The sequence below is a fragment of the Mus caroli genome, unplaced genomic scaffold (assembly GCF_978045245.1).
Source record: "Mus caroli unplaced genomic scaffold, Mus_caroli_1 scaffold_3, whole genome shotgun sequence".
NCBI classification, from domain to species: Eukaryota; Metazoa; Chordata; class Mammalia; order Rodentia; family Muridae; genus Mus; species Mus caroli.
In genome coordinates this window covers 32,190,666-32,215,726 of record NW_028227258.1, presented here as the reverse complement: position 1 = coordinate 32,215,726, position 25,061 = coordinate 32,190,666, and the positions used below count along the sequence as shown (strand labels likewise).

General features: G+C 40.3%; 1 protein-coding gene across 1 annotated transcript; it reads right to left on the bottom strand.

Annotated features, from left to right (window-relative positions):
• Window positions 1-273: 273 nt before the first annotated feature.
• Window positions 274-24,497, bottom strand: Fam241a (family with sequence similarity 241 member A). The gene is made up of 2 exons (XM_021158733.2): window positions 24,199-24,497; window positions 274-2,206 (listed from the first exon to the last, which is right to left on the bottom strand). Exons 1-2 carry the CDS (start codon window positions 24,346-24,348, stop codon window positions 1,961-1,963), a joined length of 396 nt encoding a protein of 131 aa, XP_021014392.1. The 5' UTR covers window positions 24,349-24,497; the 3' UTR covers window positions 274-1,960.
• Between the last annotated feature and the right edge of the window lie 564 nt (window positions 24,498-25,061).

The window sequence follows — 25,061 nt, the reverse complement described above, 5'->3', positions numbered from 1 at the left end:
ATTATTTTGCACTTTAAGATAACAGTACAATCTGCATTCTAATGTGTTTTCTATTCTAAGCAAAAACTTTGATGGCATACTACATTCATCCATAATGTATGTGGAGGCAAAGCCATCAAATGCACCCTGTTTTCTCCTCTAATATATATATATATATCCATTGACACCAGTGCGCACACACACAGTGTCGGGCTATTACGTAATACACACTCAGACTTCTTTTAGAGCACTTATGACAAGAAGCACGGGTAGAACCAGAGCTGCTATTATGTGCACTGCATCTTTTATTTTGCATTCCAAAAGGAAACTGGCTTTCCTGGTAGCACTAGGAAAGAATGTACTCGTTAGCATTTTGTGCACATATGCAAAATCTCATGGATTCTATTGGAACCTTGCAATCCTACTGTATACAAAGGAGACCTTTCTCCGAACACCCGACACTGATAGTCAGCTCGCAAAGGTAAACACAAGAATATTGTAAACAAAATAAAAACCCAATGATATAGTACAAACTTTGGTTTTTGAAAAGCCAAATGTAAAGGCCTATGTTTATGTACAATCTAGAGATGCACAATATAGTCTGTGCTCCTGAATTCTTATTATTTTGTGCAGGATTACTGATTTCAGAAGGCCAAGTTCAATGTTCTCACACTATTCTGCTTCAGAATTTCTTGCAGAATAGTGTTTAAAATTGCATGGGTAAGAACGTTACAAAATGGCCTAATAGACACGCTTTAACTAAGTTAACTAAGCAGGGTTTAGTTAATGCCCTGTCAAACAAAAATGTCTCACCACCTCACTTTTGTATTTAAATTTCTTTGTTCAAATAGACGACTCTTAAACAAAAGTGTAACCTTTTAGTTTCTTTAAGAAAACCAAAAATATCAAAGTCATTTTTCATTTTCAAAATGTATTTAAAGAAATGCTTGTTTCAGTATAATAAAACCCCATACTATACATTAGAAACATGACTAGACAATTGGCTTTAATCCTAGAATATTATGAGTGGCTACTGAGTTCTAGATTTAAACATGTGATTTTATTCTGAATTTTGTACTCTTCAATACAGATATCAAAGAAAATTTATTTGATTTTTTTTTTAAATAGATAGAAATTACTCTTTTGGGAGGAAAACTCCATGCCATGACAGAAAATGCACTGTTTACATCTCAGAGTAATTATTAGAAAAGAACTATAAAATTATGAACTTTTGGGGAAGAAATGCACTGAAAATGTCTCTAGAAAAAAACATGCAAGCGGCTAGGGACAGTATGGCAGACACTGCCAGGCACCCGGCCGTGGAACTCACAAAAAGAAGTTAGCACCAGAATCATCTCTAACTTTACAATCTCATGAAGGCCTGAGTACAACATATAAAAACTTATATTTAACCCAAAAACGTTACCAACAATAATAAATATATTATTTTCAGTTTGAAGACACGAGCGTTCTCACCTTTGCAGCACGACAGCAGAACCATTTACTTTGTTTTGGACTACGCAGAGATAACAGAGACAAATATATTCCCAAAATGGGATTTTTCAACTGAGGTGCAGGTGGAAGAGTTTTCCAATTAAAACTTATTCTTAGCTACATGTCTCTTTTCCTTTCAACATGTCTTTATTGTAACTTTACAAGAACTACACCATCTCACTGCAACCCCATGCCACACTATTTGCCCTGTTGCTGTTTCGTGATATTCAGATTTGGCATGGGAAAGCAGTATCTAACAGTAGGTACAGATCACAGGAGTGAAAAAGAGTTTTAATAGGCTAATATATAGTCAAAAATATATATATTCATCCTTGTTGTAACAAAGAGTTGAGTTTTAAAGAACACTCATTTATAATTTAAATTACAAAATAGCCAGTACACAATAGGAAATATGTCAAACTATTTTGGCTTTCAAAAAGCCCAAGTGTATATCAGTTACATATATGGCTATCAAATGTCCAGTGTTTTACTGCTGTACATAAATAATGACAAGGCAAAGAACAGCAACGAGTCCAAGGGCTTGCAGGCCCAGGAACCATAGCATAAGCCAAAAGAAAAGGACCACTACTGGTTCCACAATTCGTTCTCCAAAATACATCCTTGTGAAGCCCATGTTGAGGAGGTTTTTGTTCAGTTCACCAAAAAGTGTTCCCATCTTTTTGTAGTCATCTCCAATGGGTTCGCCAGAGTGGTTCTGTGGTTCTTCAATATCCTTAAAAAAAAGACAAACCAAGATATGGACATAAGAAACATGTAAATATATCTAATAACAATGATCTTACTATCTTCTCCAAATAACTGGGCACACACTTCTGGTAATTATTTCATAAACACTAATAAAGCTGTCCACAACTCATGAGTATATAACGTCACATGGCAGAGGAAGTCTACAGATGCAAGTAAGGCCTTGACTCTGAGAAGGAGCCACCCCAACCTGCCTCACGGACTGACCTAACACAGGAACCGTTTTAATAGAGAGTTGGTAAGATGCTGTGTTTCTTGCTGGAAGATGAAGGGAGGAGTCATGAGCAGTGGCTCATAGCATGACTATCGGCAGCCTGTGACACAGGAGGAGAAAAAGGACAGGCTAGTATCTCTGAAAGGAACATTTCCTTGTGATCTGGAGTCCTGATCTCCAAGAATATAAGATAATAACTTTGTGTCACAGAACAAATTCCCAGTGTTCAGACAGTGGGATGTTCCTTTGGATTGGCCTCTGTCTATCCCTCCTTTCAAGAAGAGAGAAAGCACTGACTAAATACCCACTAGATCATTGTCTGATTCATCCACCTTCACTCACTCCCCAGATCCTGGAATTGCACGGAGGCGCCTGTGTAAAGAATGATGTTCTCCTCTGTCTCGAGAGCCTGGTTGCAGAGCCCCTTTCTGCTGCTCTCCTGTTTCATGAAGCACAGGCTTCCTGGTCACTCTAGCCTGGTGTCTGTGAACTAAAGTTTTAACAGTTGAAGCTCAGCTGGCTGGAGAATGACCAGTTACTGTTCTCAGCCATTGCTGTTGTGATCAAGCTTCTGCTAGCTATGAAGGCTGATGTGGGGGCTCTTGCACAGCTTCCTGTCAAAACATTACTGAGACTGTAAATGCTTCCTGTTAATATCATCAGGGGGAAACAAAGTTTTGAAATAGGATTAATTTTATACAAGACCAAAAGTCCACTTTCTCAGAGCTGCAGAAAATCTCCATGTATACTCAACTGTATTCAAAGTGTATTGTTACTGCCCCATCTTTCTACAATTTAGAACACTACGCTAGTTCCTAATATTTCCACCCCGCTTCTGTGGCTTTAATATTTATTTCTTCAAAGGTTTATGTGTTGAGGCCATGGTCTTTAGTATGACAGATGTCAGGAGTTCAAGCTTTCATAGGTGGAGCTTAGTAGGGAGGTTATGCTGACTGGGAGTTTGTTTTAAAAATTGGTTATTAATTCTTTCCCGTGAGTTGTTAGGAAAGACTTGGACCTTGTTCCAACCACGCTTTGTCTATATCCCTGTCCCACCACGCAACCACTGCTCCCGAGACTGCATTCTACCTTGAGGGAAGACAGCCACGGGGAACATGAATCTGCCTCTATCAGTTCATTTTCATTTCTGGGATCCAAAACCACTAGCTAAATACACCATGCTTTCTTTTTAGCCTGTCTCTGCTATTTCATGACAGTAATGGAAAACTGACTAATAGAATAATCCTTTGGAATTTTGCAAACACTTCTGAATTCTGGCTCCTATTAGATTCTAACAATAGAAAGTCCAGAGAGACACCACACAGACAAATAGAGAAGGTAATTTGTTTGGATTAATCTTATGCTTATTAGCTCCTCATTCTCGTATGTGTTCCATGACACCTAATAGCACATTAAAACATGCACATTTGCCCTTGTCTGATATGAAGCCATTTCCCTCCATAGCAGCATCTGAAGAACCTTTGATTTACTTTGCAATTGTTCTGGGTCCACATCTTGATTTCTCTAGTGTTTAATAATGTTAATAGTGGTTTTGGTTTATTTTTTAATGTTATTATTTTTAAAAGTTTAGAATCAATTGTTTTCTATGGACTCGTTCATTGTACTTTGGGTAGTTCTTGAAGGGTTCTAAGGTTTTTTTTTCCTTCTGTATTTTGTGGGCTTAATATGAACAAAGCATCCAGATCAGATACAATAGGTGTTTATTTTAATGTCCTTATAAAATGAACTAAGTCTATGAATGTGCCTGGGGTTTTCAGGAAAAGAGGGGGTGTTGTAGCACTTTATTCCAGCAGGGAGTTCGTTAACTGTGAGTCTCAGTGCAGCAAAGGCAGACAAAAGGACCCTGTAGGAGCTGCCTTGAGTTGCCACTGAGATGGCAAGGTCGTACAAGTAAATTTGGGCAAGTTGTAGTTATTGTAGCTGGATTCTATTAAAATATTATATCATATTACATTATATTATATATTAGGTATAAATATTACATATATAAGTATATATATATAAATAGAATATATTACAAATTCAATATTTTCAAACAAATACAAAGATATATTTTTTCAAATATATACACATTGGAGAAAATAAGTACAATGAACAAAATAAGTATCAGACAAATTTAATGAGTACTAAATTTTGCTACCTCACTACAGTATTGCTCAGTGTGGCCAACTAAAAGGTTACTAGGATAATGCCCCCTCCCCCCAAAAAAACCCTGTATTCACAAGTACAACTCTAGGAAAACATTAGATTCCTACAACAAACTGCAGTTCAAACAATTCAAGGAGGCCACCTACAAGCACAGGGAGGAAAAGGGCCATGTTGCTAAACTAGCAAGGTCTAGTGGGCCCCAGTCTGAGCTCTCTGCATCTATAGAGGAGTTTTGGGGAGGGCCCTTGTATATTTCTGAGGTGGTTACCTCCAGGGTAACTGTGATACCAGTAGCACTATTAATGATGGAGCGGAAGTGGAGACACGGAGCACCTACTATGAAGAATCTTTGATTTCCTTTGCAATTGTAAACACTATGCTACCTTGATTAACTTGTTAGAGGTGAAGAAGCTGCCACTCACGCTCAGCACAGACAGGTCTGTGGGCCACACCCTAGTCCCATACACAGCCAGTTCCTAATTAGTGCTGAATACCTCAGTTTTCAGATACATCTTATATATTTCATCTCTGAAAATCAAAGGCTAAGGTAATTTGTTTTACAGAAGAACACTTTACTCATTAACAGAGCAAACTGAGCATCAGTAGGATTCTTACTTTACATCTTTTCTCTCAGTTTTAAAGTAAGTTTATTAACCAGGAAAATTATTCAAGCTTATTTTCATCTTGTGCAAAAATTTAAGTGAGGTAAAGCTATCTGTAGACGTGTACAGTTTCATAGCTTATAGTGACTGGAATCCGCATTAAAATGTCAAAAGATAGAGAAGACAGAAAGGAAGAGAGAAAGAAAAAGAAGGAGAAAGGACCCCAAGCCTTCTATCCAGCATGAAGCAAGTTCTCCTGGCAGGACTGGAATAAGAAAGTCTACTGCACACACGAACAGTAACCCGAGGCACAAGGGCACACGGAGCTTTCCCTGCTCTGACATCAATCATCTGCGTCTCTGCCAGACTTTCTTCTTTGTGTGTGAGGCTCCAATGAAGACCATTTGTCAAATAGACGGCTCCTTTCAGGGTTACACAGGGCTACTAGAGAGTGTTCTCAGCAAGGCATTGACAGCCCTTGTTTGTTCATGATTGAAGACATACAGAGAAATATAAGAGTGGCCCAGCTGATTCAAAATCCTTTTAAATGTTTTCCTTTATCACGTGTGAGTGTGTATCTGTGTGTGTGTGTGTGTGTGTGTATAGAGGGTGTAGATGTGCATGAGTGATGCTTGTATGGGTATATACATGGTAGATGTGTGGTGGTCAGAGAGTGATTTTGTGTAGCTGGTCCTCTCCGTTCACCTTTTTCAGTTCTGGGGACTGAACTTATGGCACTAGGCTTGTGTAACAGGCAGGCAGCTTTCCTGGTTGAGCCATCTTGCTGTCCTCAAAATCGTTAATGGTAACAAACTAAAGGTAAATTTTTAAATAAGATTTTTGAGAAAAGTCCTTAAAATAATTACATCACTTTCATACTTTAGAAACCATGAAGAAAAAGGTCAGGTTCCATAAGCCTACTAATAAAAAGAAGGCACTGTTTTAAAATACTGCATACAAATAAGCAGACAAGCCATTGCTGTAAATATTCAGAGAACACATATGACTATAGCAGTAAACACTCAGGCTGGATTTATCTTTGGTGACATGAGCCCATGGAAGTCATAATGAGGAAGGTGAATTTACACCAGGATGTATACCAAATAAAAGAGAAATCCTTTCTGAGCAGGGTGACAGCGTGTGAACCGAGCTTTACTCATTTGAAGGTGAGGTTTTTTTCGGCGTCACTGACATGCTCAGATCTCTCAGCCGCTCTCTTCACTTACCTGACAATTTCTGATCAATCTGCTGTTAGCTTCACTGAGCTTCTCGGTATGTGGTGAGTTATTTTTCTCTGGTTGCTTTTAGGGTTTTCTGACTTTCAGCACTTTAACCACACATTTTATCCCTTCATGTTTATAGTATGTAGATTTGCCTGAATTATGTGTATACTTTAGAATTTTTCATCAAGTTGTAGAAGTTTTATTTTAAATATTATATCTTCTGAAGTGGAAATTTTTGGTCTCCAATTCTTTGGAGACTCAGTTGTGTCATGTGATGTTCTGTTCTGGAAACTGTCTTATGAGAGGATGTTTTTGCTGAAGCAGACATGTGGGAGGATGTTTTGCTGAGAACAGACATGTGTTTTCCTGGAAGTAGCCTGGAAAGGGGTATATTATGTCTTGCTAGGGCAGATGCTTAAGAGAACACGTGATGTTTGGAAAGGGTGTAAGTATAACCCAACAGACAGTGGCATTGGTTCACCTTATCACTCTTTGTTGGTCATCATTGGGCTTTGCTGATGCTGGTCTTTGCTGATGACACTGTATTGATACTGGTTAGCCTTGACATTTTTTGATGGTCATTGTTTGTCGTGACTTTATTGAGAAATGCACCAAAAAACTTCTGGTGGTGTTCTAGTGGCTACTTGCTGCTTCCGCAGACTCAGGCCGATTAGCAGAGCCTGGTGGTTTCTTCTGGACTGACCTGCCATTGCTGATTCGTGAGTAGTGTTTGCCAGTAGATTGAGCTGCTGCTACCGATTCATATGAACTGAACTGCTGAGTATCTTTACAACACAGATTGGATTTTCTCCAAAGAACTGTTTCTAAACAGGTCCACATCCTCCTTTGCTCTACTAACCTTTCCTTTCCACTACCTCTGGTGGGTGGTGGGCTAGAAAAGGGCTTAAAGCATTTAAGAACCCTTATTTTGAAAAATCTACACCTACATACAACCTTCTCTTTCTCAATATCCCTATTTCCTGTTTGTTGATGTGACTGAAATTACCCGACTGATCTTGAGATTTTATAGTTTTATTTTACCTATGCCTGGATTACTGTATTATCAACTCCAGAATTTTCATAAGAAAAACCTACTAAGTAAGTTCTTTGTTTTTTTTTAACATTCTCTCTTCTCTCTCCTCCTCTTCCTTCTCATCTTCCTTCTTTTTCTTGTTTTCTTCTTTCTCTTCCTCTTCTTCTCTTGTATGTTACATCCTAACCTCAGTTTTTCCTCCCTCCTCTTCTCCTATTCCCCCCCCCCTTCCCCAGATCCACTCCTCCTCTAATCCCCTTCAGAAAAGAACAGACCTCCCAGGGATATCAAAGTTAGTTAGGATATCACACACACATACAACATATATACATACACACTCACACATTATAAAAGAAAACATTTAAAAGGATTTTGAATTAGCTGGGTCACTCTTATATTTCTCTGTATGTTTTCAATCATGAACAAACAAGGGCTGTCAGTGCCTTGCTGAGAACACTCTCTAGCAGTCCTGTGTAACCCTGAAAGGCATAACAAAGTTAACAATAAAATTAGGAACATCCTCTCATATTAAAGATGGACAAGGCAACCCATTAGATAGAAAAAGATCCCCAAAGCAAGCAAAGAGTCAGAGACAGTCCGTTCCCACTGTTAGGTGATCAAGACAAACAACCATAACATATATGTAGAGGATCTAGCATAGACCCATACAGCCTCCTCGATTTTCATTCTCTAAGTATGATTGCCTTCAATTTTTTTTTTTTTTTGAGACAGGGACTTACTTTGTAGACCAGGATGGCCTCCAGCTCGTAAGAGATGTACTTGCCTTTGCCTCCTGAATGCTGGGGTTAAAGGTGTGTGTCCAGCTTGGTGCGGTTTTAAAAATATATCATAAAACTACTTTGTTTCTTTTGTATGCCCTTTTGTGAATTATATTCCGTTTGTCAGGGGAGGCCGGCCGGAGAGACACAGGCCTGGCCCCACTGGCCGTGCCTACACAGAAAAGAGCTCTGTAAGGGTGCCGGGAGCGAAGAGGAAGAGAGACATTGGAGGACACCTTTCCAGGTGAAATTCTTGCTCTCCATCACACATTGGCATGGAGATGCTAATGCTGCACCTTGATGGGGAACAGTGATCGAGTGTGGTGTCACTCAAATGCCAAAACACCGTTCTTAAGTGTTAAGTAAGAATATTTTTGACCAAAATGTGATATTTTAAAAGTTACAAAATGCTTTTCTATTAACTTGAATAAAAATCAATTTGAAAGGAGTCGGCAAAATCTTAATATTAAAATATTTAGGTTTATATCTTTAAAGATGAGGTGTTTAACTGTCTTTGTATTATAGCACAAACTATTCTGTGGTTGACAAAAAAGAAAAAAAAAACAATAGAATACAAACAAACAAACAAAACCCCTAACTGAAAGGACTTTAGAACAACTTGCAATTTCAACTTGCCAGATGGTACAACAGGATTCTTTTGAAAACCTAATGTTGTCCTGTCAAAGGGAGACTGTTATCCTATTTATCCCTTCTGCAGGGCTGATCAATTTATTTGTGGACTAGAAAACAACTCGATCACCTCTACCACATAATCTTCTTTAAGCAAAATCTAATTCTTCATGGCCTTGCTTCTTTATTTAGTTGGGTACATATCTTTCTTTTGGAGAAGAAAAAAAAAAAAACAACCCTTGACAACCAATCAACCAACCTTTACTTCAATATTTAATTACTTGCAAGGATTAATTTCTTCCATTTTATTTTTCTTAAAGACTAGAAGCATGAGAGACATCAGAAGCTGGTAATATTCCAGTTTCCTAACTATATATAGTAAAGAGAGAAATGTATTTCAGTCAACCAGAAATAACTACCATCTCTTCCCCCACCAAACTTTTCTTGACTTTGTAGTAATATACTTAATGATAGCTCAGAGCTGAGAACTTCTGCAGAGGGAGCTCCAGGGATCATGGTGAGGCTGCCTACAGGCATCTAGTTTTGTTTTTTTTTTAATCCATTAAAATTACACAGAGATAAAAAAGAAAGAGCAAGAAAAATGAAAAAAAGAACTTGGGAGTTACTTACTAAGGCCTTTTGTACTTAGGTCTTCTCTTTTTCCACTTAATCCACTCTACTATTCCACTCAATTTCTCAAAAGAAAGGTTGCTTTAAAAAAATGTCTTGTTACCTTCTTGGGAGGAGACACACAGGCAAAGCAACAATAGTTTATAACATTATAATAAGGGGCTCATGACTGTCTTTATTAAGCAGTTATGAATTTTGAAAGCCTCTGATTTACTTGTACCTTGGGTTCTTTTGGCTTGTATTTTCTCCTTGCAACCTAGAACCTTAGTCTACCATTACAGTTACGAGTTTAGACACTTGCCCTTCCTCGTTCCTCTCCAAGGGCTCCCAGTCTCCCTGTTCTGTGGTACTGGTAGACACTGTGTCCAGATATGTTGGTATAAGAGCATGTCTCATGGTTCCTAATACTTTCCCCACACTCCTGCATCCTTTCAGTCACCTCTCATTACCTGTATCCAATTTCTCATGTGAATTGACCCAAATCTTTTTCACTCTTATATTCTCCTTCCTAAACATACTATTTCTGTTTAAGATTCAATTTACTATTCTATCTTCCTATGTACATGTTTATGCTTTGTTGTCTGTCGGTCTGTCTGTGTGTTTGTATGTGGAAGTGTGCATGAGTGCACGGCATGGGTATGGGGGTCGGAGGACAGCTTCAGGTTTCCCTCACTGCCTTGTTTAGGACAGGGACTTTGTTGTTATTCACTGCTGCATACACCCGTCTAATTGGCCCCCAATCTGGCAATTCTTCTGTCTCAGGTGCCTACTAAGATAGCAGCTGTATATGCTACTGTATCAGCTTTTTAGACTGTGGGTTCTGGGGTATCCAAATACAGGTTATCAGACTTGCACACCAAGTGCTTTGCCCACTGAGCCATTTCTCTGAGTCAATGCATATATTTTATACTGTAACATATACTTTTTATTCCTATAGTAAAAAAAGAAAAAGAAAAGATCTTGATTTGAACTAAAACTGAAGACTACTAGGCAAGTTACACTTCTCTTTGGAGGATGCCAGAACATTTTACCTAGATGAAGGCTAACTCCTAAAAGCACTGACGCTGCTGTTTGGGCTATCTGAATGTAATATACTGAAAACAGTTTTTAAAATTTATGATTTGTAAACACACTTCTGTTGAGGTTTAGGATAGAGTTTTCCAGTTTGTATCTAAGCCAAGAAAATACAGTTTACAGATGTTTATAAGCTCTGTTGCTCCCATTTTAGAATGTCCTGGGACATTTATAAGAAATATTCAACTATAAATGGTCAGTGCTAGAATTAAGTTCCTTTTAAATTCATTTCTTTTCTAAGGCCTATATTATGATTTGTTTACTCAAAGTCAACAGTACTTCAAAGCCTGACAATTTTTCAAAGCTTACACAAGTACTATTGCTATAGCAATGTTTGGAGTTGCTCGTTACATCCTATACCATAGAAGCTTCTTGCTGTGAACTCATCTTTCTGTCAAGTCTAGTGACTTGGCTGATTCTTTTCTTTGCTGTTCTGAAATAACAACTGTGCAATTCTTATTAAGTAAAATGTCTCACTTATCAATCATTTGACTAATTGGGAGAAACCGGTTTTAATGGCTTTTCATTATTTATAGCACTAAAGGATCTGCAGGGATCTACCCTTGTAGATAAAGAGAAGTGAACAGTGAGTGAGTGAAGGGCTTGTGCCTGAATGGGATGGCAGGTTAGCGTTGCCTCTGTGTGAGCCGATGAAGCAGAGTCAGAATATGAACAAATGCACCATATCCCAAAGAGAGAAATAAAGGAAGATCTTGGGAAGCCCACAAAGGGAACAGAAACGTACCAGAAAAGATCAGAAAAATAGGATGGGCAATGTAGTGTACTTGAACTCAGCTTCTGCCATGCTCCTTGGACAAGGAGGGGAAACAATGGCCTCCAAAAGGTAAACCAGATAAAAGCTGGGTATCCCTACCCTCAGGACAAGTCCATGGCTTTCACCATCCTCAAACCCACTTGTGGGTTTTGGCTACACAGTGATTTCTCTGGCATATAGGTCAGTAGTAGAGAGAAACCTCATTTTTAGGGCCTGGAACCATCCTGAGAGAGGAAGTACTGTTAAAAACTGACCATACAGGCCTCTGACCAAGTCAGGGAGACTTCATTCAGCTTGGTACAATTGCTGGGTGAGAGAGAGTTAGAAGACCTAGAGTCAGATACTGACAAACCAAAGGTACAGATGGGAGGAAGCTGGCTCAGGCAGGGAAGTACACAGAACAACAGAACTTCACTGTCAGGTGGACCACAGCTTTCATCAGCTGAGAATAACCCTGGTGTCAGAAAGCTTAGAGTCCAAGGCCAGTGGGCAGATCAAACCCTGGAGCCACCTTATCTCTTATTCACTGCTGAAGTACTTGAATGCTTAATAGTTTCTAGAGTGTACTTGGTACCAAAGGCTACATCACTCCAGTGGAGTTCTGAACACTTGACAGGATGAAGATAGTCCCATGCATATGCCAACCTCACTGCTGGGACTGCCTCCCACATTCCTGATGCACTTGAAGGATACCCTCTAGCTGAAACATTAGCCATACAGAGGAACTGTTCAGAGGTCCCTGGTATGGGGGGAGGGAAGAGGGAGAGAGGTGGAGGGGGAGAGGGGAAGAAAGAGGGGGGGGTGAGACCAAGAATCCACAGGTTCAACTGCTGCCCCCCTACACTGAGCTTTAAACTGACGTTTCCACTATCTTGTGGATATCTTTTTTTGACTCTTAAGATTCCTATCTACTATTTTTACTCAGTGTTTAGCAGGATTTTACTGTTATGTATTACATTTTATTTTTTGTTATTTCCCCTCATACATTTATCTAACATTACTTACACTTTATCGGGCAGTCTCTTTTTCTTAGCCCTCTTGCCTTTTTCAGCCTTTGTACCCCACAATTCCCCTATATCTTCCTCAACAAGTAGTAGCGCTTTGGCTTTACTTTTTGCTCCTTTTTTACATTTATCTAATTTTCATTATTGAACTTTCATTATTGAGATGTCTTGGTTTTGATTTCCCCCTTTTGCCTCCATCTCTTGTTCTTTTCTCTTCCCGTCAATGACATCCTACTCTTTTCTTCCCTATTTAACGTTGCTTCTCTGCCTCTTCCTTTTCCATGTCATCTTCCTTTCTCTCATTCATTCACTTCCAAACATCATGTGATGCTAAGTGTTTTAAGTGTATCTTCCTCTCAGGTAGGCAGATGTTGCTGACACAGCGGCTTACTATCTCCTTGTGGGCAGTCCTGGGGACTGAGCCTGCTCAGTCATCTGCTCAGCCAGATCCCATGTCAAAACACCAGAAGGGATAGCCAAACAAGAAAATGTTCAAATTGAAACAGAGGAATTTGAGAAATAAGAAAAAGACTCTCCCAGAAGATCATAACTCCTCAAGTACTGAACTCGAAGATACTGAAATAAGTAAACTGCTTGATGAAAATTTCACTAGTTTTCTGGTACAAATGTTCAATTATCTGAAGAAAGGCACAAAGAAGCAAACAGATTTAGCTTAACACCTGGAGAGGAAAGCCAGCAACAGAGAAGGAAAACCCAACGAAGGAAAAAATAAGCAATATGAATGAAAAAGTAACCAAAATGAAAGGTGAATCCAGCATAGAAATTGAGATCTTTGAAAGAAAACAACAACAAACCTATTCCCCAAGAAACCAAACAAACCCAAACCACCAAATAGAAAAGTTGGAAAAGAAACAGGTGAATCAAATAAACACACAGAATGGCATTGGCAACACGCGTGGCCAGGCAAAGGAAAGAACAGAGAGAGGAGAGACTGAGGAGTGGAGGACAGGGTTGAAGGAACAGTGCATGCAAACATCAAGGGGGAAAAACAAGCCTGACTGAAGTAATCAAAAATTTTGGGACATGATCAAAGCTAAGTATACATAAGATGGAGGGAAGATAAACATTAAAGATACAGTGAATCTATTCAGTGAAATTATAGCAGGCAGTCCTCCCAAATTTAGAGAAAGACACAACATTCAAATACAAGAAACATGTAGAACCCCAAAGAGTTATGACCAAGTTAGAATTTCTCCATACCATGTTACACTTTAAGATATCAAAAATAAAAGTCTGGGGCTGGAGAGATGGCTCAGTGGTTAAAAGTACTTGCTGTTTTTCCAGGGGACCCCCATTCAGCTCCCAGCACCCACATCAAGGTGGTTCCCAGTTGCTTGTTACCGAGTGTTGGGACAAGCAAAAGAAACTTATTTTAAGTACTACCATTTCATTTTCAGACTCCAGTTAATCACAGGGAGAAACTGAATTCAAGATCCCAGGCCCTAGAAAAGCTGGGGACTTCCCAATAGCTGAACTGCTTCTACTACAAGGAAACAGTTTTCTGAGTCCAGACGTCTCAAGGATCACTTGTAAGGGAACAGATGTCTGAGTCCAGACATCTCAATGACAATTTCTTCATCTCACTGGCAAGGTTAAACTACATTCATCTTCCCAGGTCCTAACCTGATTGGTGAAAACTCCCTTACTCAACCACTTATGTCAAAATAAGGTTGGACAATGCTATAGCCAGCACTGCAGAAAATACTTAAGGAGTAGCTCACAAGAGAAGGAAGAAAGACTCTCATAAGAACGTGAAGTGAATGGAAACCCCAGACATGCTGGCATAGATGGCTCTTTTGATATTTGGTACGGCAGATATCAACCCAAAAGTCCTAAGAAAAGCTAAAGGAAGCTACCACATATTAATAAGATGAATAATTACTCAAGAATATATAAAGCTTGTACTCCTAATGTTGGGGTTTCCAGTTTCATAAAACAAACAAGGGCTATAATGGACATAAGGTCAAATGGAGCTAGATATAAAAGCAAGGGTGATGCCCTCATGCCATTCTCATCTCCAGTTTGGTCACTAAAACGAAAAAACAAGGAAATATCAGTTGAATTAAAACAAATCAAACGGAACTAAGAGATATTTTCAGAATATTCCCCCAAACAGATATAGAATACACATTTTTCTCAGTAAGAATGAACTTTTGGTCAAACACCAAGCTTTAACAAATGTAAGGTAATTAAAATAATTTCTTGCACCTTATTGGGTCACAGTGGAAGAGAAGTAGAAAGCTTTAGGAAGAAAGACCACAGACAGGCTGCAAAGCTGCCCAATGAGGTAAAGTGCTTGGTTCAAGCATGAGAGCTCAGGCTTGGCTCTTGCACCTACACAGAACGCCAGGTGTGCTTGATAGATGTGTAACTCTAGCATGGAGACTTAGGGACTCTAGGTTTCCCTGGGGATGCTCTGGCCAGCCAGCTGAGCTGATTGGTGATTGGTGACCTCCAGGTCCAAAACACAAAGTGGATCACTGTCCTAAGGAATAACACCCAAAGTGGACCTTTGCTTTCCACACATGTGAATGCATACACCTATATATGTACAAGATATATACAAATAAATACACACACACACATATACACACACACTGGGAACACAGAAACTGTACAAATGCTTAGACACAAACAAAACACTCTTGAATGACCAAAGGCAATTTAAAATTTCATAGAATCAATTGAAAATAAAAGCACAACTTACTAGAACTTTTATAATGAAGTAAAGACAATTCTAAGAGGTAAGTTTATAGCCAGTACCAGGCTGTTTCTGCTCACTCTAAATACAGTTTGATAAGGGGGAAAAAGTCTTTACTGATTACACATCAGATGAGATTAACAGCAAGGACATATAAAGAACTGCAAAAGTTAAATACCTAACCCAACTATCAGTCAATAGATGAAGCAATAAACTTTAAAAAAAAAAAAAGGAAAAGCATATGGCAAAAAAACTTGAAAAAGTGTTTAGCATCCTTACCAATTAGGAAATGAAAAGTAAAACTGACATTTACAGAAAATAGCTGGAACTGGAAAAACCATTATGTTAAGAGAAATAAGTCGGACTCAAAAAAAAAAAAAAGACATAGTGTTGTCTCTTATATGTGGAACCTAGGTTTAAAGCTTTGTGTGTTCATGTGTATGCACACATGTAAGTCTCAGGAATAGAAAATCTATCATGAGGCTCTGGAGAGGCAGAAATCTCAAAATAGCATATCTTCTTTCTCACCCGCATCCCTTCTCAACAAGGAATCAGACCTCTAAACCTTTTACTGCCAAAGTTATAACCAGGCATTAAAAACAGAACAAATTTTTAACAAATACATTATGAAGTATGATTATAACTCAAGAAATGTATTTAGAGTAGATTTATTATTTTATGTGTACTTATTTACACCTAAATACGTGTACATCACACGGTAGCAGGTGCCCACTGAGACCAGAGAAGGGTATCAGACCCCTGGAACTATAGGTAGTCTTGAGCCACCCACACAATGTGCTGGTGCAAACAAACCACACCAAATTCAGTGGCAAACTCTCTTAACGATTCACTGAGCAATTTCTCCAACCCTTCAAGAAATACAGTAAGAAAGAAAAGAAAAGGAAGATAGGTAGGTAGAAAGGAAGAAGGGAAAAGGGAGAGAAACCGACTAAAACAACTTCAGAGACCAGGAAGATGACTCAAAATGTAGTAAGCAAAGGTGCTTGCCACACAAGCCAGCAATGTGTGCACAATCTCAGAACGCACACTAAGCTGGATGGGTGGAACTGACTCCACAAAGCTGTTGTCTAACCTTCACTATCACACGTACCCTTGCATGTACATAGTGCTGATCGTAATAATTAAAAAGCATTCATGACTTACTTACCCTTTGATCTTTCCAGAAGGATTTGAACTTGCTACAGGAGAAATAGGAGTAAAATAGTAGTGTAAGATAGAGAAGCGAATGGATGGTGAGAACCTGGACTGGGGAGCTGTGCTAGCCCAGTTACTAAGACGCAGCCTCCTACTTGGCTCTACCCTCCTGATGAGTCAGAGCAAAGCCCAACTGAGTAGGATCAGCCATCACTCAGTGGACCCCTCTGTGTGTGCTCACCCATTCTAGACAGCAGTCCCTCCACACCCACCACTAGCCACCTTGTGTGCTTTCATTTTCTCACAGCACCTGTAATTCACTGAGTGACTAGTGCCTTCATGCACAGTCTCCCCTCGCCCCATACATAGTACCAGATTAATTAGAGGAGAAAGTTTGTTTACTTGAATGGCAGCCTAGACCAGGGCCTGGCAAATAGGTGACTCACTCCAAGTTTTTGATTGACTAGATTAAAAAGCTATCAAGGAAACAAATGCAAGCAAACACAAAACCAAACAACAAACAAAGCAGAAAACCTTCTAGGATATACTCATTGTAATAATTTTCTAAACATGAGATGTTCAGTATGATATAAGTGGATAGGAAAAGCCCACTTTTAGGATATGGCCTGGTTTTTAGAACAACCAAAGTTTTAACAACAGTAAACAAATATAGGGTGCCTAAAGACTTTGACTCTATAAGATTAAGAAACATCCAGAAATATCACAATGTTATGCCATATTCATTACAGTGTAAAATGCACTGTAATAAAACTAATCAATACAATAAATAAAGGGGAAAGAACTAAATATCAAGTGTATTCATTTTCTAATATACCTTATACGCTCTGCCTAAGGGTAATGAATGCACAGTTTCCTGTGTACTTGAGTTGTGACTGTAAACTGTCTTGGAGGACTTGAGGTATTCAGCAGACAGATACTCAGCCTGTTAGGCACGTTTCCTGCGTTCTTCCTGTGATACACTAGTGTATCTTACAGTCTGGACAGTCACAGCATCTACTCACAGGGAGCCAGATCAGGTTTCTCACCAAAAGACTTTGTATGAATTGGTGATGGAATAATAAACTAGCCAAAGTCACAGTTTTCCTACAATGTGACTTTCCTTCTCAAGTCTCACTTTGTAGCAGTGTGAGAATACTTTCTTGTATAAAAAAAATTACCTCTGGAAACTATGGGATGAGAAATTCTGGATCAGATTGAGGGAATTGGCAATATGCAAGACCTCAGATTTAAATTCTCTACCTCTGTAGGCATTCTGCACATCTAAAGGTAAAAATGTGAACAAAGGGATTAAAAATAATTTTTACTAATTGGAAGAACGAAAAATATTCCCTATTTTTCCCTACAGGGAATTCCTTTAATTCCTTCTGGTATTACAGAGAAATATATCAAAGGAAATATAACAAAAATTTAATTTTCTTAAGAATGTTCCAATAGTAGATATTAATGATTTTGGTCTTCATTTTTCCTAAGTTCAAAATACTTGTGCTATGTTTTCCTTTGATCAGAATTCTGATAAGCTGCCGTTGTTGCTGTAGGAAAAAACAGGCACAAAGCAGGTCATTTCCTCTTCCTGTGCCAAGATTAAGCACAGATGCCAATGATGTTAAATGAAAAGAAGGAAAGCCCTTTAGATACAAGAGAAAATTAGATTATAGAGTAGAAAGTATATTTTCTATCAAGTTCACTGAAAGTTTAGTTTATGTATGTAGTCTAATTTTTAAATGTCTTATCAATTCCCTTACATGCACACCCATAACTAACGTTTTTTTGCAGATAAGTGGTTACTATCGAAGAGCTGTGAGCCCAGAGCAGACAAAACTAAAGACAGGAGACTAAGGTGCACGGAGGCACAGACAAAGATAAGGTTTCTACTTATGCTCCCTGAGCCAGCCTGACAGCCATGGTGTCTTTAGTTGGCCCTTTAATCTTGCTTTATCATTTCTCCTAAGTAGGGAATTGAGAAAATGTCATATGGGATTATTTTTGCTCCTGTCAAAAATTAGTGACAAACTGGGGAAAATCAACTTAAGATCTTCATTTAAAAGGAAAACAAAACAAAACAAAACAAACCTTGTCTCAAACAACAACAACAACCCAACAAGTTGGTGAGGTTTTTTCCTTAGAGAATTATAAAACAATTTATCTTAGAGAATAATATTTACTAAAATGAAATTCTATGATGCTACTAGTTGAGGCAAATAAAACTGAACCAGAGGGAAAGGTGAAGAAGAGAGCATGAAGTAGAGATAGGGAGCTAATACTTACTGAAGGCCTACTGTGTGCTGGGCATTCTGTGTAAAGTATATCTCAGTTAAGAGGTGGACAGCACTAGACCTATTACAAATGAGGAAACTGGTCATCAGGCTCGGGTTGATCAAGCAGTAATGCCAGGCTTTAAACTTAGAATGACCACACTATAAATCCTCTGCTGCTTCCTAAAAATGTCAACAAAGACAACATGGGAAAGAGAGAATGTGGTACAGGTGAGTGGAAAGGAATGGAAGCGCCATGGGAGAACGAGCCCAACAGGAAACATGTAGAAAAGAATGTGGAGGAGAGAAAAGGTAAGTTAGCAGGAAGAGACACAGAGATAAGGGATTATCAATTGGGATTATCTGATGGAAATATACTCTTCAAGACAAGAAATAAACTATTTTCACCTCTTCTGTGGGGGCGGGGGGGGGGACACAGACTAGCACGGTAATTACTCACAGCACTGAATCCTCCTTCCCTGTGAATTTTTGGGTAGCGTTTGGCATGGCTGACATTTTAAGGCAGATAATACTTTGTTGTGGTATTGGTTCCTTTCTATCACTTTGACCAAAGTCCTTGCTGTAAACACCTTAAAGGCCAAGGGTTCATTTTGACTCACTGATTCGGATTTAGGGTGCAGAGGGCATGAGAGAGAACAGTTTACGTCAGGCAGCCAGAGCAGACAAAAGAGGCCTCTAGGAAGGGGTTTTCCTCAGCTCCCAGTGTTATCACACTATGACTCCATCTGGGTGAGCTTTATGATCTACCTCTAACCTTCTGTGACCTTGCAGACTACCCAGAGGTTTTACTAGTGTTCTAGGCATTCTCCTTTAAACAGAGTCTCACTCACTACACAGTCTAAACTGACCTTCAACTCACTGTGTAGCCCAGGCTAGCATGACAAATGTGCACTACAGAACCTAGTTTTCTCTCTTTCTTGATCCAGTAATGTTGCCAGTCACAACTAACCATCCCAAGGGGACCGTTTTCTACATTAAAGGCTGTTTAGCAATATTCCTGGACACTTTGATGCCTGGTAGCACCAACTACCCCGTGTGTCAACAACCAAAGGTGTTATTAACACAGTGTCACATGGATCCTAACACAAGACTGTCTCCAGTTGAGAACTACTTACTGACTATCTAAACTCAGGATTGACACCGTATTGTTTGCAAGCTGCTTTTAAAAGATGTGAAGCAATCTGGTATAGACAAAGACCTAGTCTTGAGCTATATAATCTAAGGGGAAGCAGCAGAGCTATCAGAGACCAGTCACCATGATGGTGACTCTGTATGTAAGTTAAGAGGACTAGCTTTGGAGTTTAGAGACCTGGGTTCTCCTCTGCTCTGGTACCCCTTACCTTGTCAGCTTACGTTGCCTGTGAACTCTTGCCTTACCAAGAGTTCAAATATGCACTTGAGGGAGAAGCTGTTAAATGGCTTCCTTACATACATCGATTACTGATACTACCCTAAAGGGCCATTATAGTGAATGATATGGGTTAGTGCACTTGTATTCCCTTTATTTCTTTGCCAAACTGTGGTCTGTGGTCATAGCACTGCACCACCTGAGATTCTGGTAAGGGATGCCAAGTGTCAGATCCTTACTGAAAATTAGCTACATCAAAATCTTTGTTAGTCAGAGATGACAGGTCATGCTCGTTAGCTGAGAGTGCTGCCACAGTCGCCCTCTGCCTGGTCTCTCGGTTAACTGTGGGTGTGAAAAACCTTAAAGACTACTTGTCACATTTCTTCTCAGTTCTGGTTTGACAAAGTGGCTCCCGCAGCTAACACCTGCATGCTAGCTAATGCACTAGGGACCTCTCTAAGAATGCTTTTCATACATTATTAATTCCTGCGATCCGCCCCTCCTAGGAAGCTGGCATAATTATCATTCTCATTATACAAATGAAGAAACTGAAGTCCACAGAGGAGGGTTAATGAACTCACCTAAAGCTTCAGTTATAAGTACAAACCCATCCAGAATCCATACGCAAATCCTACCTCTAATGATAGATCAAAGGTTACCCCATTATTTTCTGAATCACCTTTGAAAAACTTTGATACACACTGCCATAGAAATCCATCTTCTTACTTACATTTCTAAGTCAGTATCATTCTTTGTAAAATTCTAGGCATTGCGACAGGTGAAAAGCAGAAATGAAGCATCGTTAGTTATTTTGAAGGAAGCAGGGGGATCTCTCTGAGTTCCAGGGTAGCCTGTTTCGCATGCTGAGATCCATACCAGCCAGAGCTGCACAGTGAGACTGCCTCAAAAACCAAAACAGCAAAAAGCGGGACACCTGTTGAATGCACCCCTTGGGATGCTGCAAGTTGCTTCCAGGAGCTTGGCTCTTTCCAACCTACTTTCTCCACTTCTAGGAATCTATTTCAACACAGAAGTGTGATGATTACTAGCGCATATTTTTTAGACAGTATTATTTATGAAAGAAAGTTTGAAGTCACCTAAGTGTGCACTGTTAGGGGAATGGACTACTGGGAAGCTCTAAAAGTCATTCTTTCATGGGATTTTTCTAATATGGGGAAATAATGCTCACTTGCTTTTCCTTTTTTATTCTTTCTCCTCTCATGTATTACATCCCACAGTTTCCTCTCCCTTCTCTCTTCCCAGTTCCTCCCACCCCACTACCTGCTCCCCCAGATCCACTCCTCCTTCTTTCCCTTCAGAAAAGAGTAGCCCCCCCGCCCCCCACCACCAAGGGAAAAATCAGACAGAAAACTTGGCTGAAGCACATGATGTATACATGGGTACTTAAGCCAAAACAGATACAGTAACCCCAAAGTGCTTGACTTCAGGGCATCACTTGGAATAATTCCTTACAAGTATTTATTTTCTTCACAGGTATTTTAGAATTTCTGAAATACATAATATGTATATAATCATAAAATTAATATTAATAATTCTAAAGTCAATTTGGGAGTCATGGGATTGCCCCCATGCTTTCTGTAAATACAGCCATCTCAGGTTATCGTGAATCATAATCTATGTTGTATATGAGCAAATGCCACTGACATAACAGACATGGAGTAAGACCTAGAGAGGTTTAGCCTTCCAGCCGTCCAGCAGGGGACTCATCTTCCACAAAACCACCAGGCAGTCACTGTCAACCATAGACTTGGATCATCTCTCCTGAACAGAATTACCAATTCATGTGGACACAGCTATCTAAGTCTAGACTCCCTGGTTCCCTGGATAACAGCACACGTTACTACTCCTCTTTCTTATCTCTCTTAGAGGCTGGCCTTGTACTTCTCGTGAGACACAGCTTCTTTTTCTCAAGGCTTCCTTTTTAATGAATCCTTGATTTTAACAAGACCTCTTTTGTCACTCATCCCGCCTGGGAAAGGATTCAGGCAGAAATGCTAGCTTAGCTTTTCCTCAAATGGAGTCTCGGCTAAGGACAAACTGTAAAGTATGATGCTGACAATATGTTAGTTATGAATAAACCACCTATATCCACAGCAGTGTTTCAGAATCGCAGGACGCAGGACATACAGTGAAGGTGCGTTCTGATCGGGCGTTTTAGCAACAACAAGGCAGAGAGAAGTTTTGGATACATGTTTATACAAGTCTTCCAGGTTGAGGGAATGGGCCTTCCAGACAGAAGAAAGGCAGAGATGGGAGAGATGTATGAGGAGACTGTAGGCTGGGAACTAACCCAGCCTGCTTCTTATCAGAAAAGGAAACAGAAAGCGAACAGGATAGAACATGTAAGATTAGGAACTGACAAAAAGCAGATTCTGGAGCCCACCACATTGGCCCCGCCCAAGAGAAGAAGGCATTGCAGAGGGCTGTGGCCTGAAGTTCCCTCTCAATGTCTAGGAGGCTGAGGCTCTGGAAAAGCAACTGAACAACACACTAAGCAGAAAGACGGCAGGAAAACGGCCACTGTCTCCATTCAACCTAACTAGTTTTGCTTCCATTTTGGTTTCTGTCATTGATTTTTTTATGGAAAAATTCTGTGTAAATTTTAAATAACTTAGAAAGGAATTTTCCAGAATTATTCAATTTATAATTTGGAGTTATGGTATCCTTAAAAACCAATCCAAAAAGACGAACAGGAGAATATCTCCATGATGAAAAATTAAAATGACTTTTTGGAATGTTTTATGTTGTTAACTCTAATTCTCCTTCGGATAGTATGTGTACAAAAATAGCTCTATCTATGTGACATTGCATGGATTTTTAAATTTCATTTGCAGGTTGTAAAAAAAAAAAAAAAAAAAAAAACAACAAAAAAACAAAAACAAAAAACCAACCAAACAAAAAAACCCTAGAAGATAGGCTTTGTGATACTGTTGCCAAACAATTGATCACAAAAGTTTGCTTTCTGCATTAGCGGGTTGGGCTGTACCAGTTCTGAGTTCCCGATGAGAAGTTCCCAGGTGCTGATATAGTAGGATCTCAGGTGTGTTTTTTCCCATGAGTGTGAGAACTTAAGAGTGTACAGGTAAAGTATGTAGCAAAAGTACAACGACACAAGCAACATGTCTAAGAAGTACAGGAAAATGAAATTTCATAGTACAATGGAGGAAGCAGGCATGTGATAGGGTATCTATTCTCTAGAATGTATATTTAATTTTTGGTTTCATCCCCTTTCCTTGTTCTATTAACAATATCAGTAAGACTAGAGTTCCTGGGGCTGTTTATGTCATTGTATTGCTAAGGTCCAGAGATCGTTAAGGGAAGGATTTCACATATGCCATTAACAACCATTTGCACATTTACTTTTGGAAAAGGAGTTTTAGTCGCTGGCTGTGTTTTCCAGTTGAGCAAGAGTAAGAGGAAAGCAAGACCTTCTCTATTGAGACATGCATGGTACAGTTAGGTAAGAACACCGCCCGGAAGGGAATCAGCAAGATCTAGCTACCAATTGATTTGCTTCAGTCACTGGCTCCTATATTGTCACATAGATGAATAATTACTGTCTACATGGTGATCAAGCCCAAGCCCACATTAGCATTATTTTTGTTTCTTAAGTAATGGGTTTTACTAATGTATTTAGTTATTAATGTACTTAGTGATATTAGAGGACAAGTTACAGGTATTAATAACATGATTCCAGAAGTCTAGGCTTACTTATGTGATTTCTAAAGGTCTTCGTATCTGGGGGATTTTTGAGTAGCTAATTACTGTACTGCCTGTTAAAAAAACAAATCGTCCCACGTAGAACTCTATCTTTACATTCAACTGCTAGTCTAGTCTTACAGGCATCTGATGTTATAACTTCCCTTAGTCTTCTCAATGATATCCAATTCTGAGAACTTTCAAAGTACCCAGTTTCCCTATTATGTCTGTTACTAAAGCTTCCTTCCCTTTGGTGCCCACAGCAGGCAATTTTCTTTTTTTTTTTTTCCACTTCTAAAATGAATTTCAGCTCTGCTCGGTGGTGCTGTGAAACTTGCTCTGGGAGAGTCCCGGTGTCACCTAGGCACCGACCCATGCTTCCCGACCTACTGTGCGGGCCGTCCGCCCACCCCGTCCCCGGCGCGTGCAGTACTCGGAATCCGAGTGCACGGCGCGCCCACGTAGGACAAGTTGCCGGGTGGTTTTGAGGTGAGGCTCCGGAGGGCATTTCCACCGAGCCCGGCCCCGCCCGTCAACCGCTCGCCGCGTGCCCAGCCGCCACCCCGCGGCCCGCGCGCCCGCGCTCACCTGCTCGCCCTCGTCCTGCGGCCGCCGGCGCCGCGGGCTCGCCCCGTGCTCCGGCTCCTCAACCCGCCCGGCCGGCGCCGCCCCGTCCTCGTCGCACTCCCCGCCGGCGCTGCCGGCGCCGCCCCGCAGCAGCTTCCTGGCCGAGCACATCCCACCGCCGACTCCGGCCGCCCGCGCGGCTGCCGCTGGCCACACCGGGACTCCCGACGCTCACGGGAATCCTTAGAAGCGCGCCCGCCGGCCTGGGCGCCAGAAGTGCAGGAGCCGCCCGCCCCTCCTGTCAGCCGCTCGCCCCACCCCCAGCTCGGGGGCGGAACCCCGGGGCGCGGGCGGGAGGAGGGGCGGGGCCATAGCGGACCGCGGCCCAATGAAGGCGGGACCTGGTGGGGTGGGCAGGGTTCTGGGAGGGGCGGGGCCAGGGAGGGGCGGAACCAAGGGAGGTGTAGCATTAATCCAGTTAGTGTATGAAACTATGAATGAGGCCATAGGTTTCTGAGGGAGGTTGTATGTGTCTGACACCTATTAAAGTATATCTGTGAAAAAATATACCTATTAAAGTATCTGTGAAATTGTGTATCTGTAACTATCTGTACCCAACAGACAGATATCCTGTGGTGTGTGTGTATGTGTAAAAGACAGAGAGCGAGGAAGAGAGAGAGTGTCAGAGGTGAGGAACACTGTAACAGACTACATAAGGGAGATTATGTATGAAAGTGGCCATACGTGCATGAGGGAGATTGTATCTGACAGGTTTTTAATGCATGTGAGAGCCCATGTGTGATTGTGTGTCTGTGGGTAACTGTACACACACACACACACACTTAGATGTTATGTTTAGTGTGTGTGTGTGTGTGTGTGAGAGA

What these genes read in the sequence shown, in the direction of transcription:
- Fam241a (XM_021158733.2), bottom strand. Translation starts at nt 24,348, where the DNA reads ATGTGCTCGGCCAGGAAGCTGCTGCGGGGCGGCGCCGGCAGCGCCGGC. An exon ending in CGCAGGACGAGGGCGAGCAG is followed by an intron (nt 2,207 to 24,198) that starts GTGAGCGCGGGC and finishes CTTTTTTTTAAG; the next exon opens with GATATTGAAGAACCACAGAA.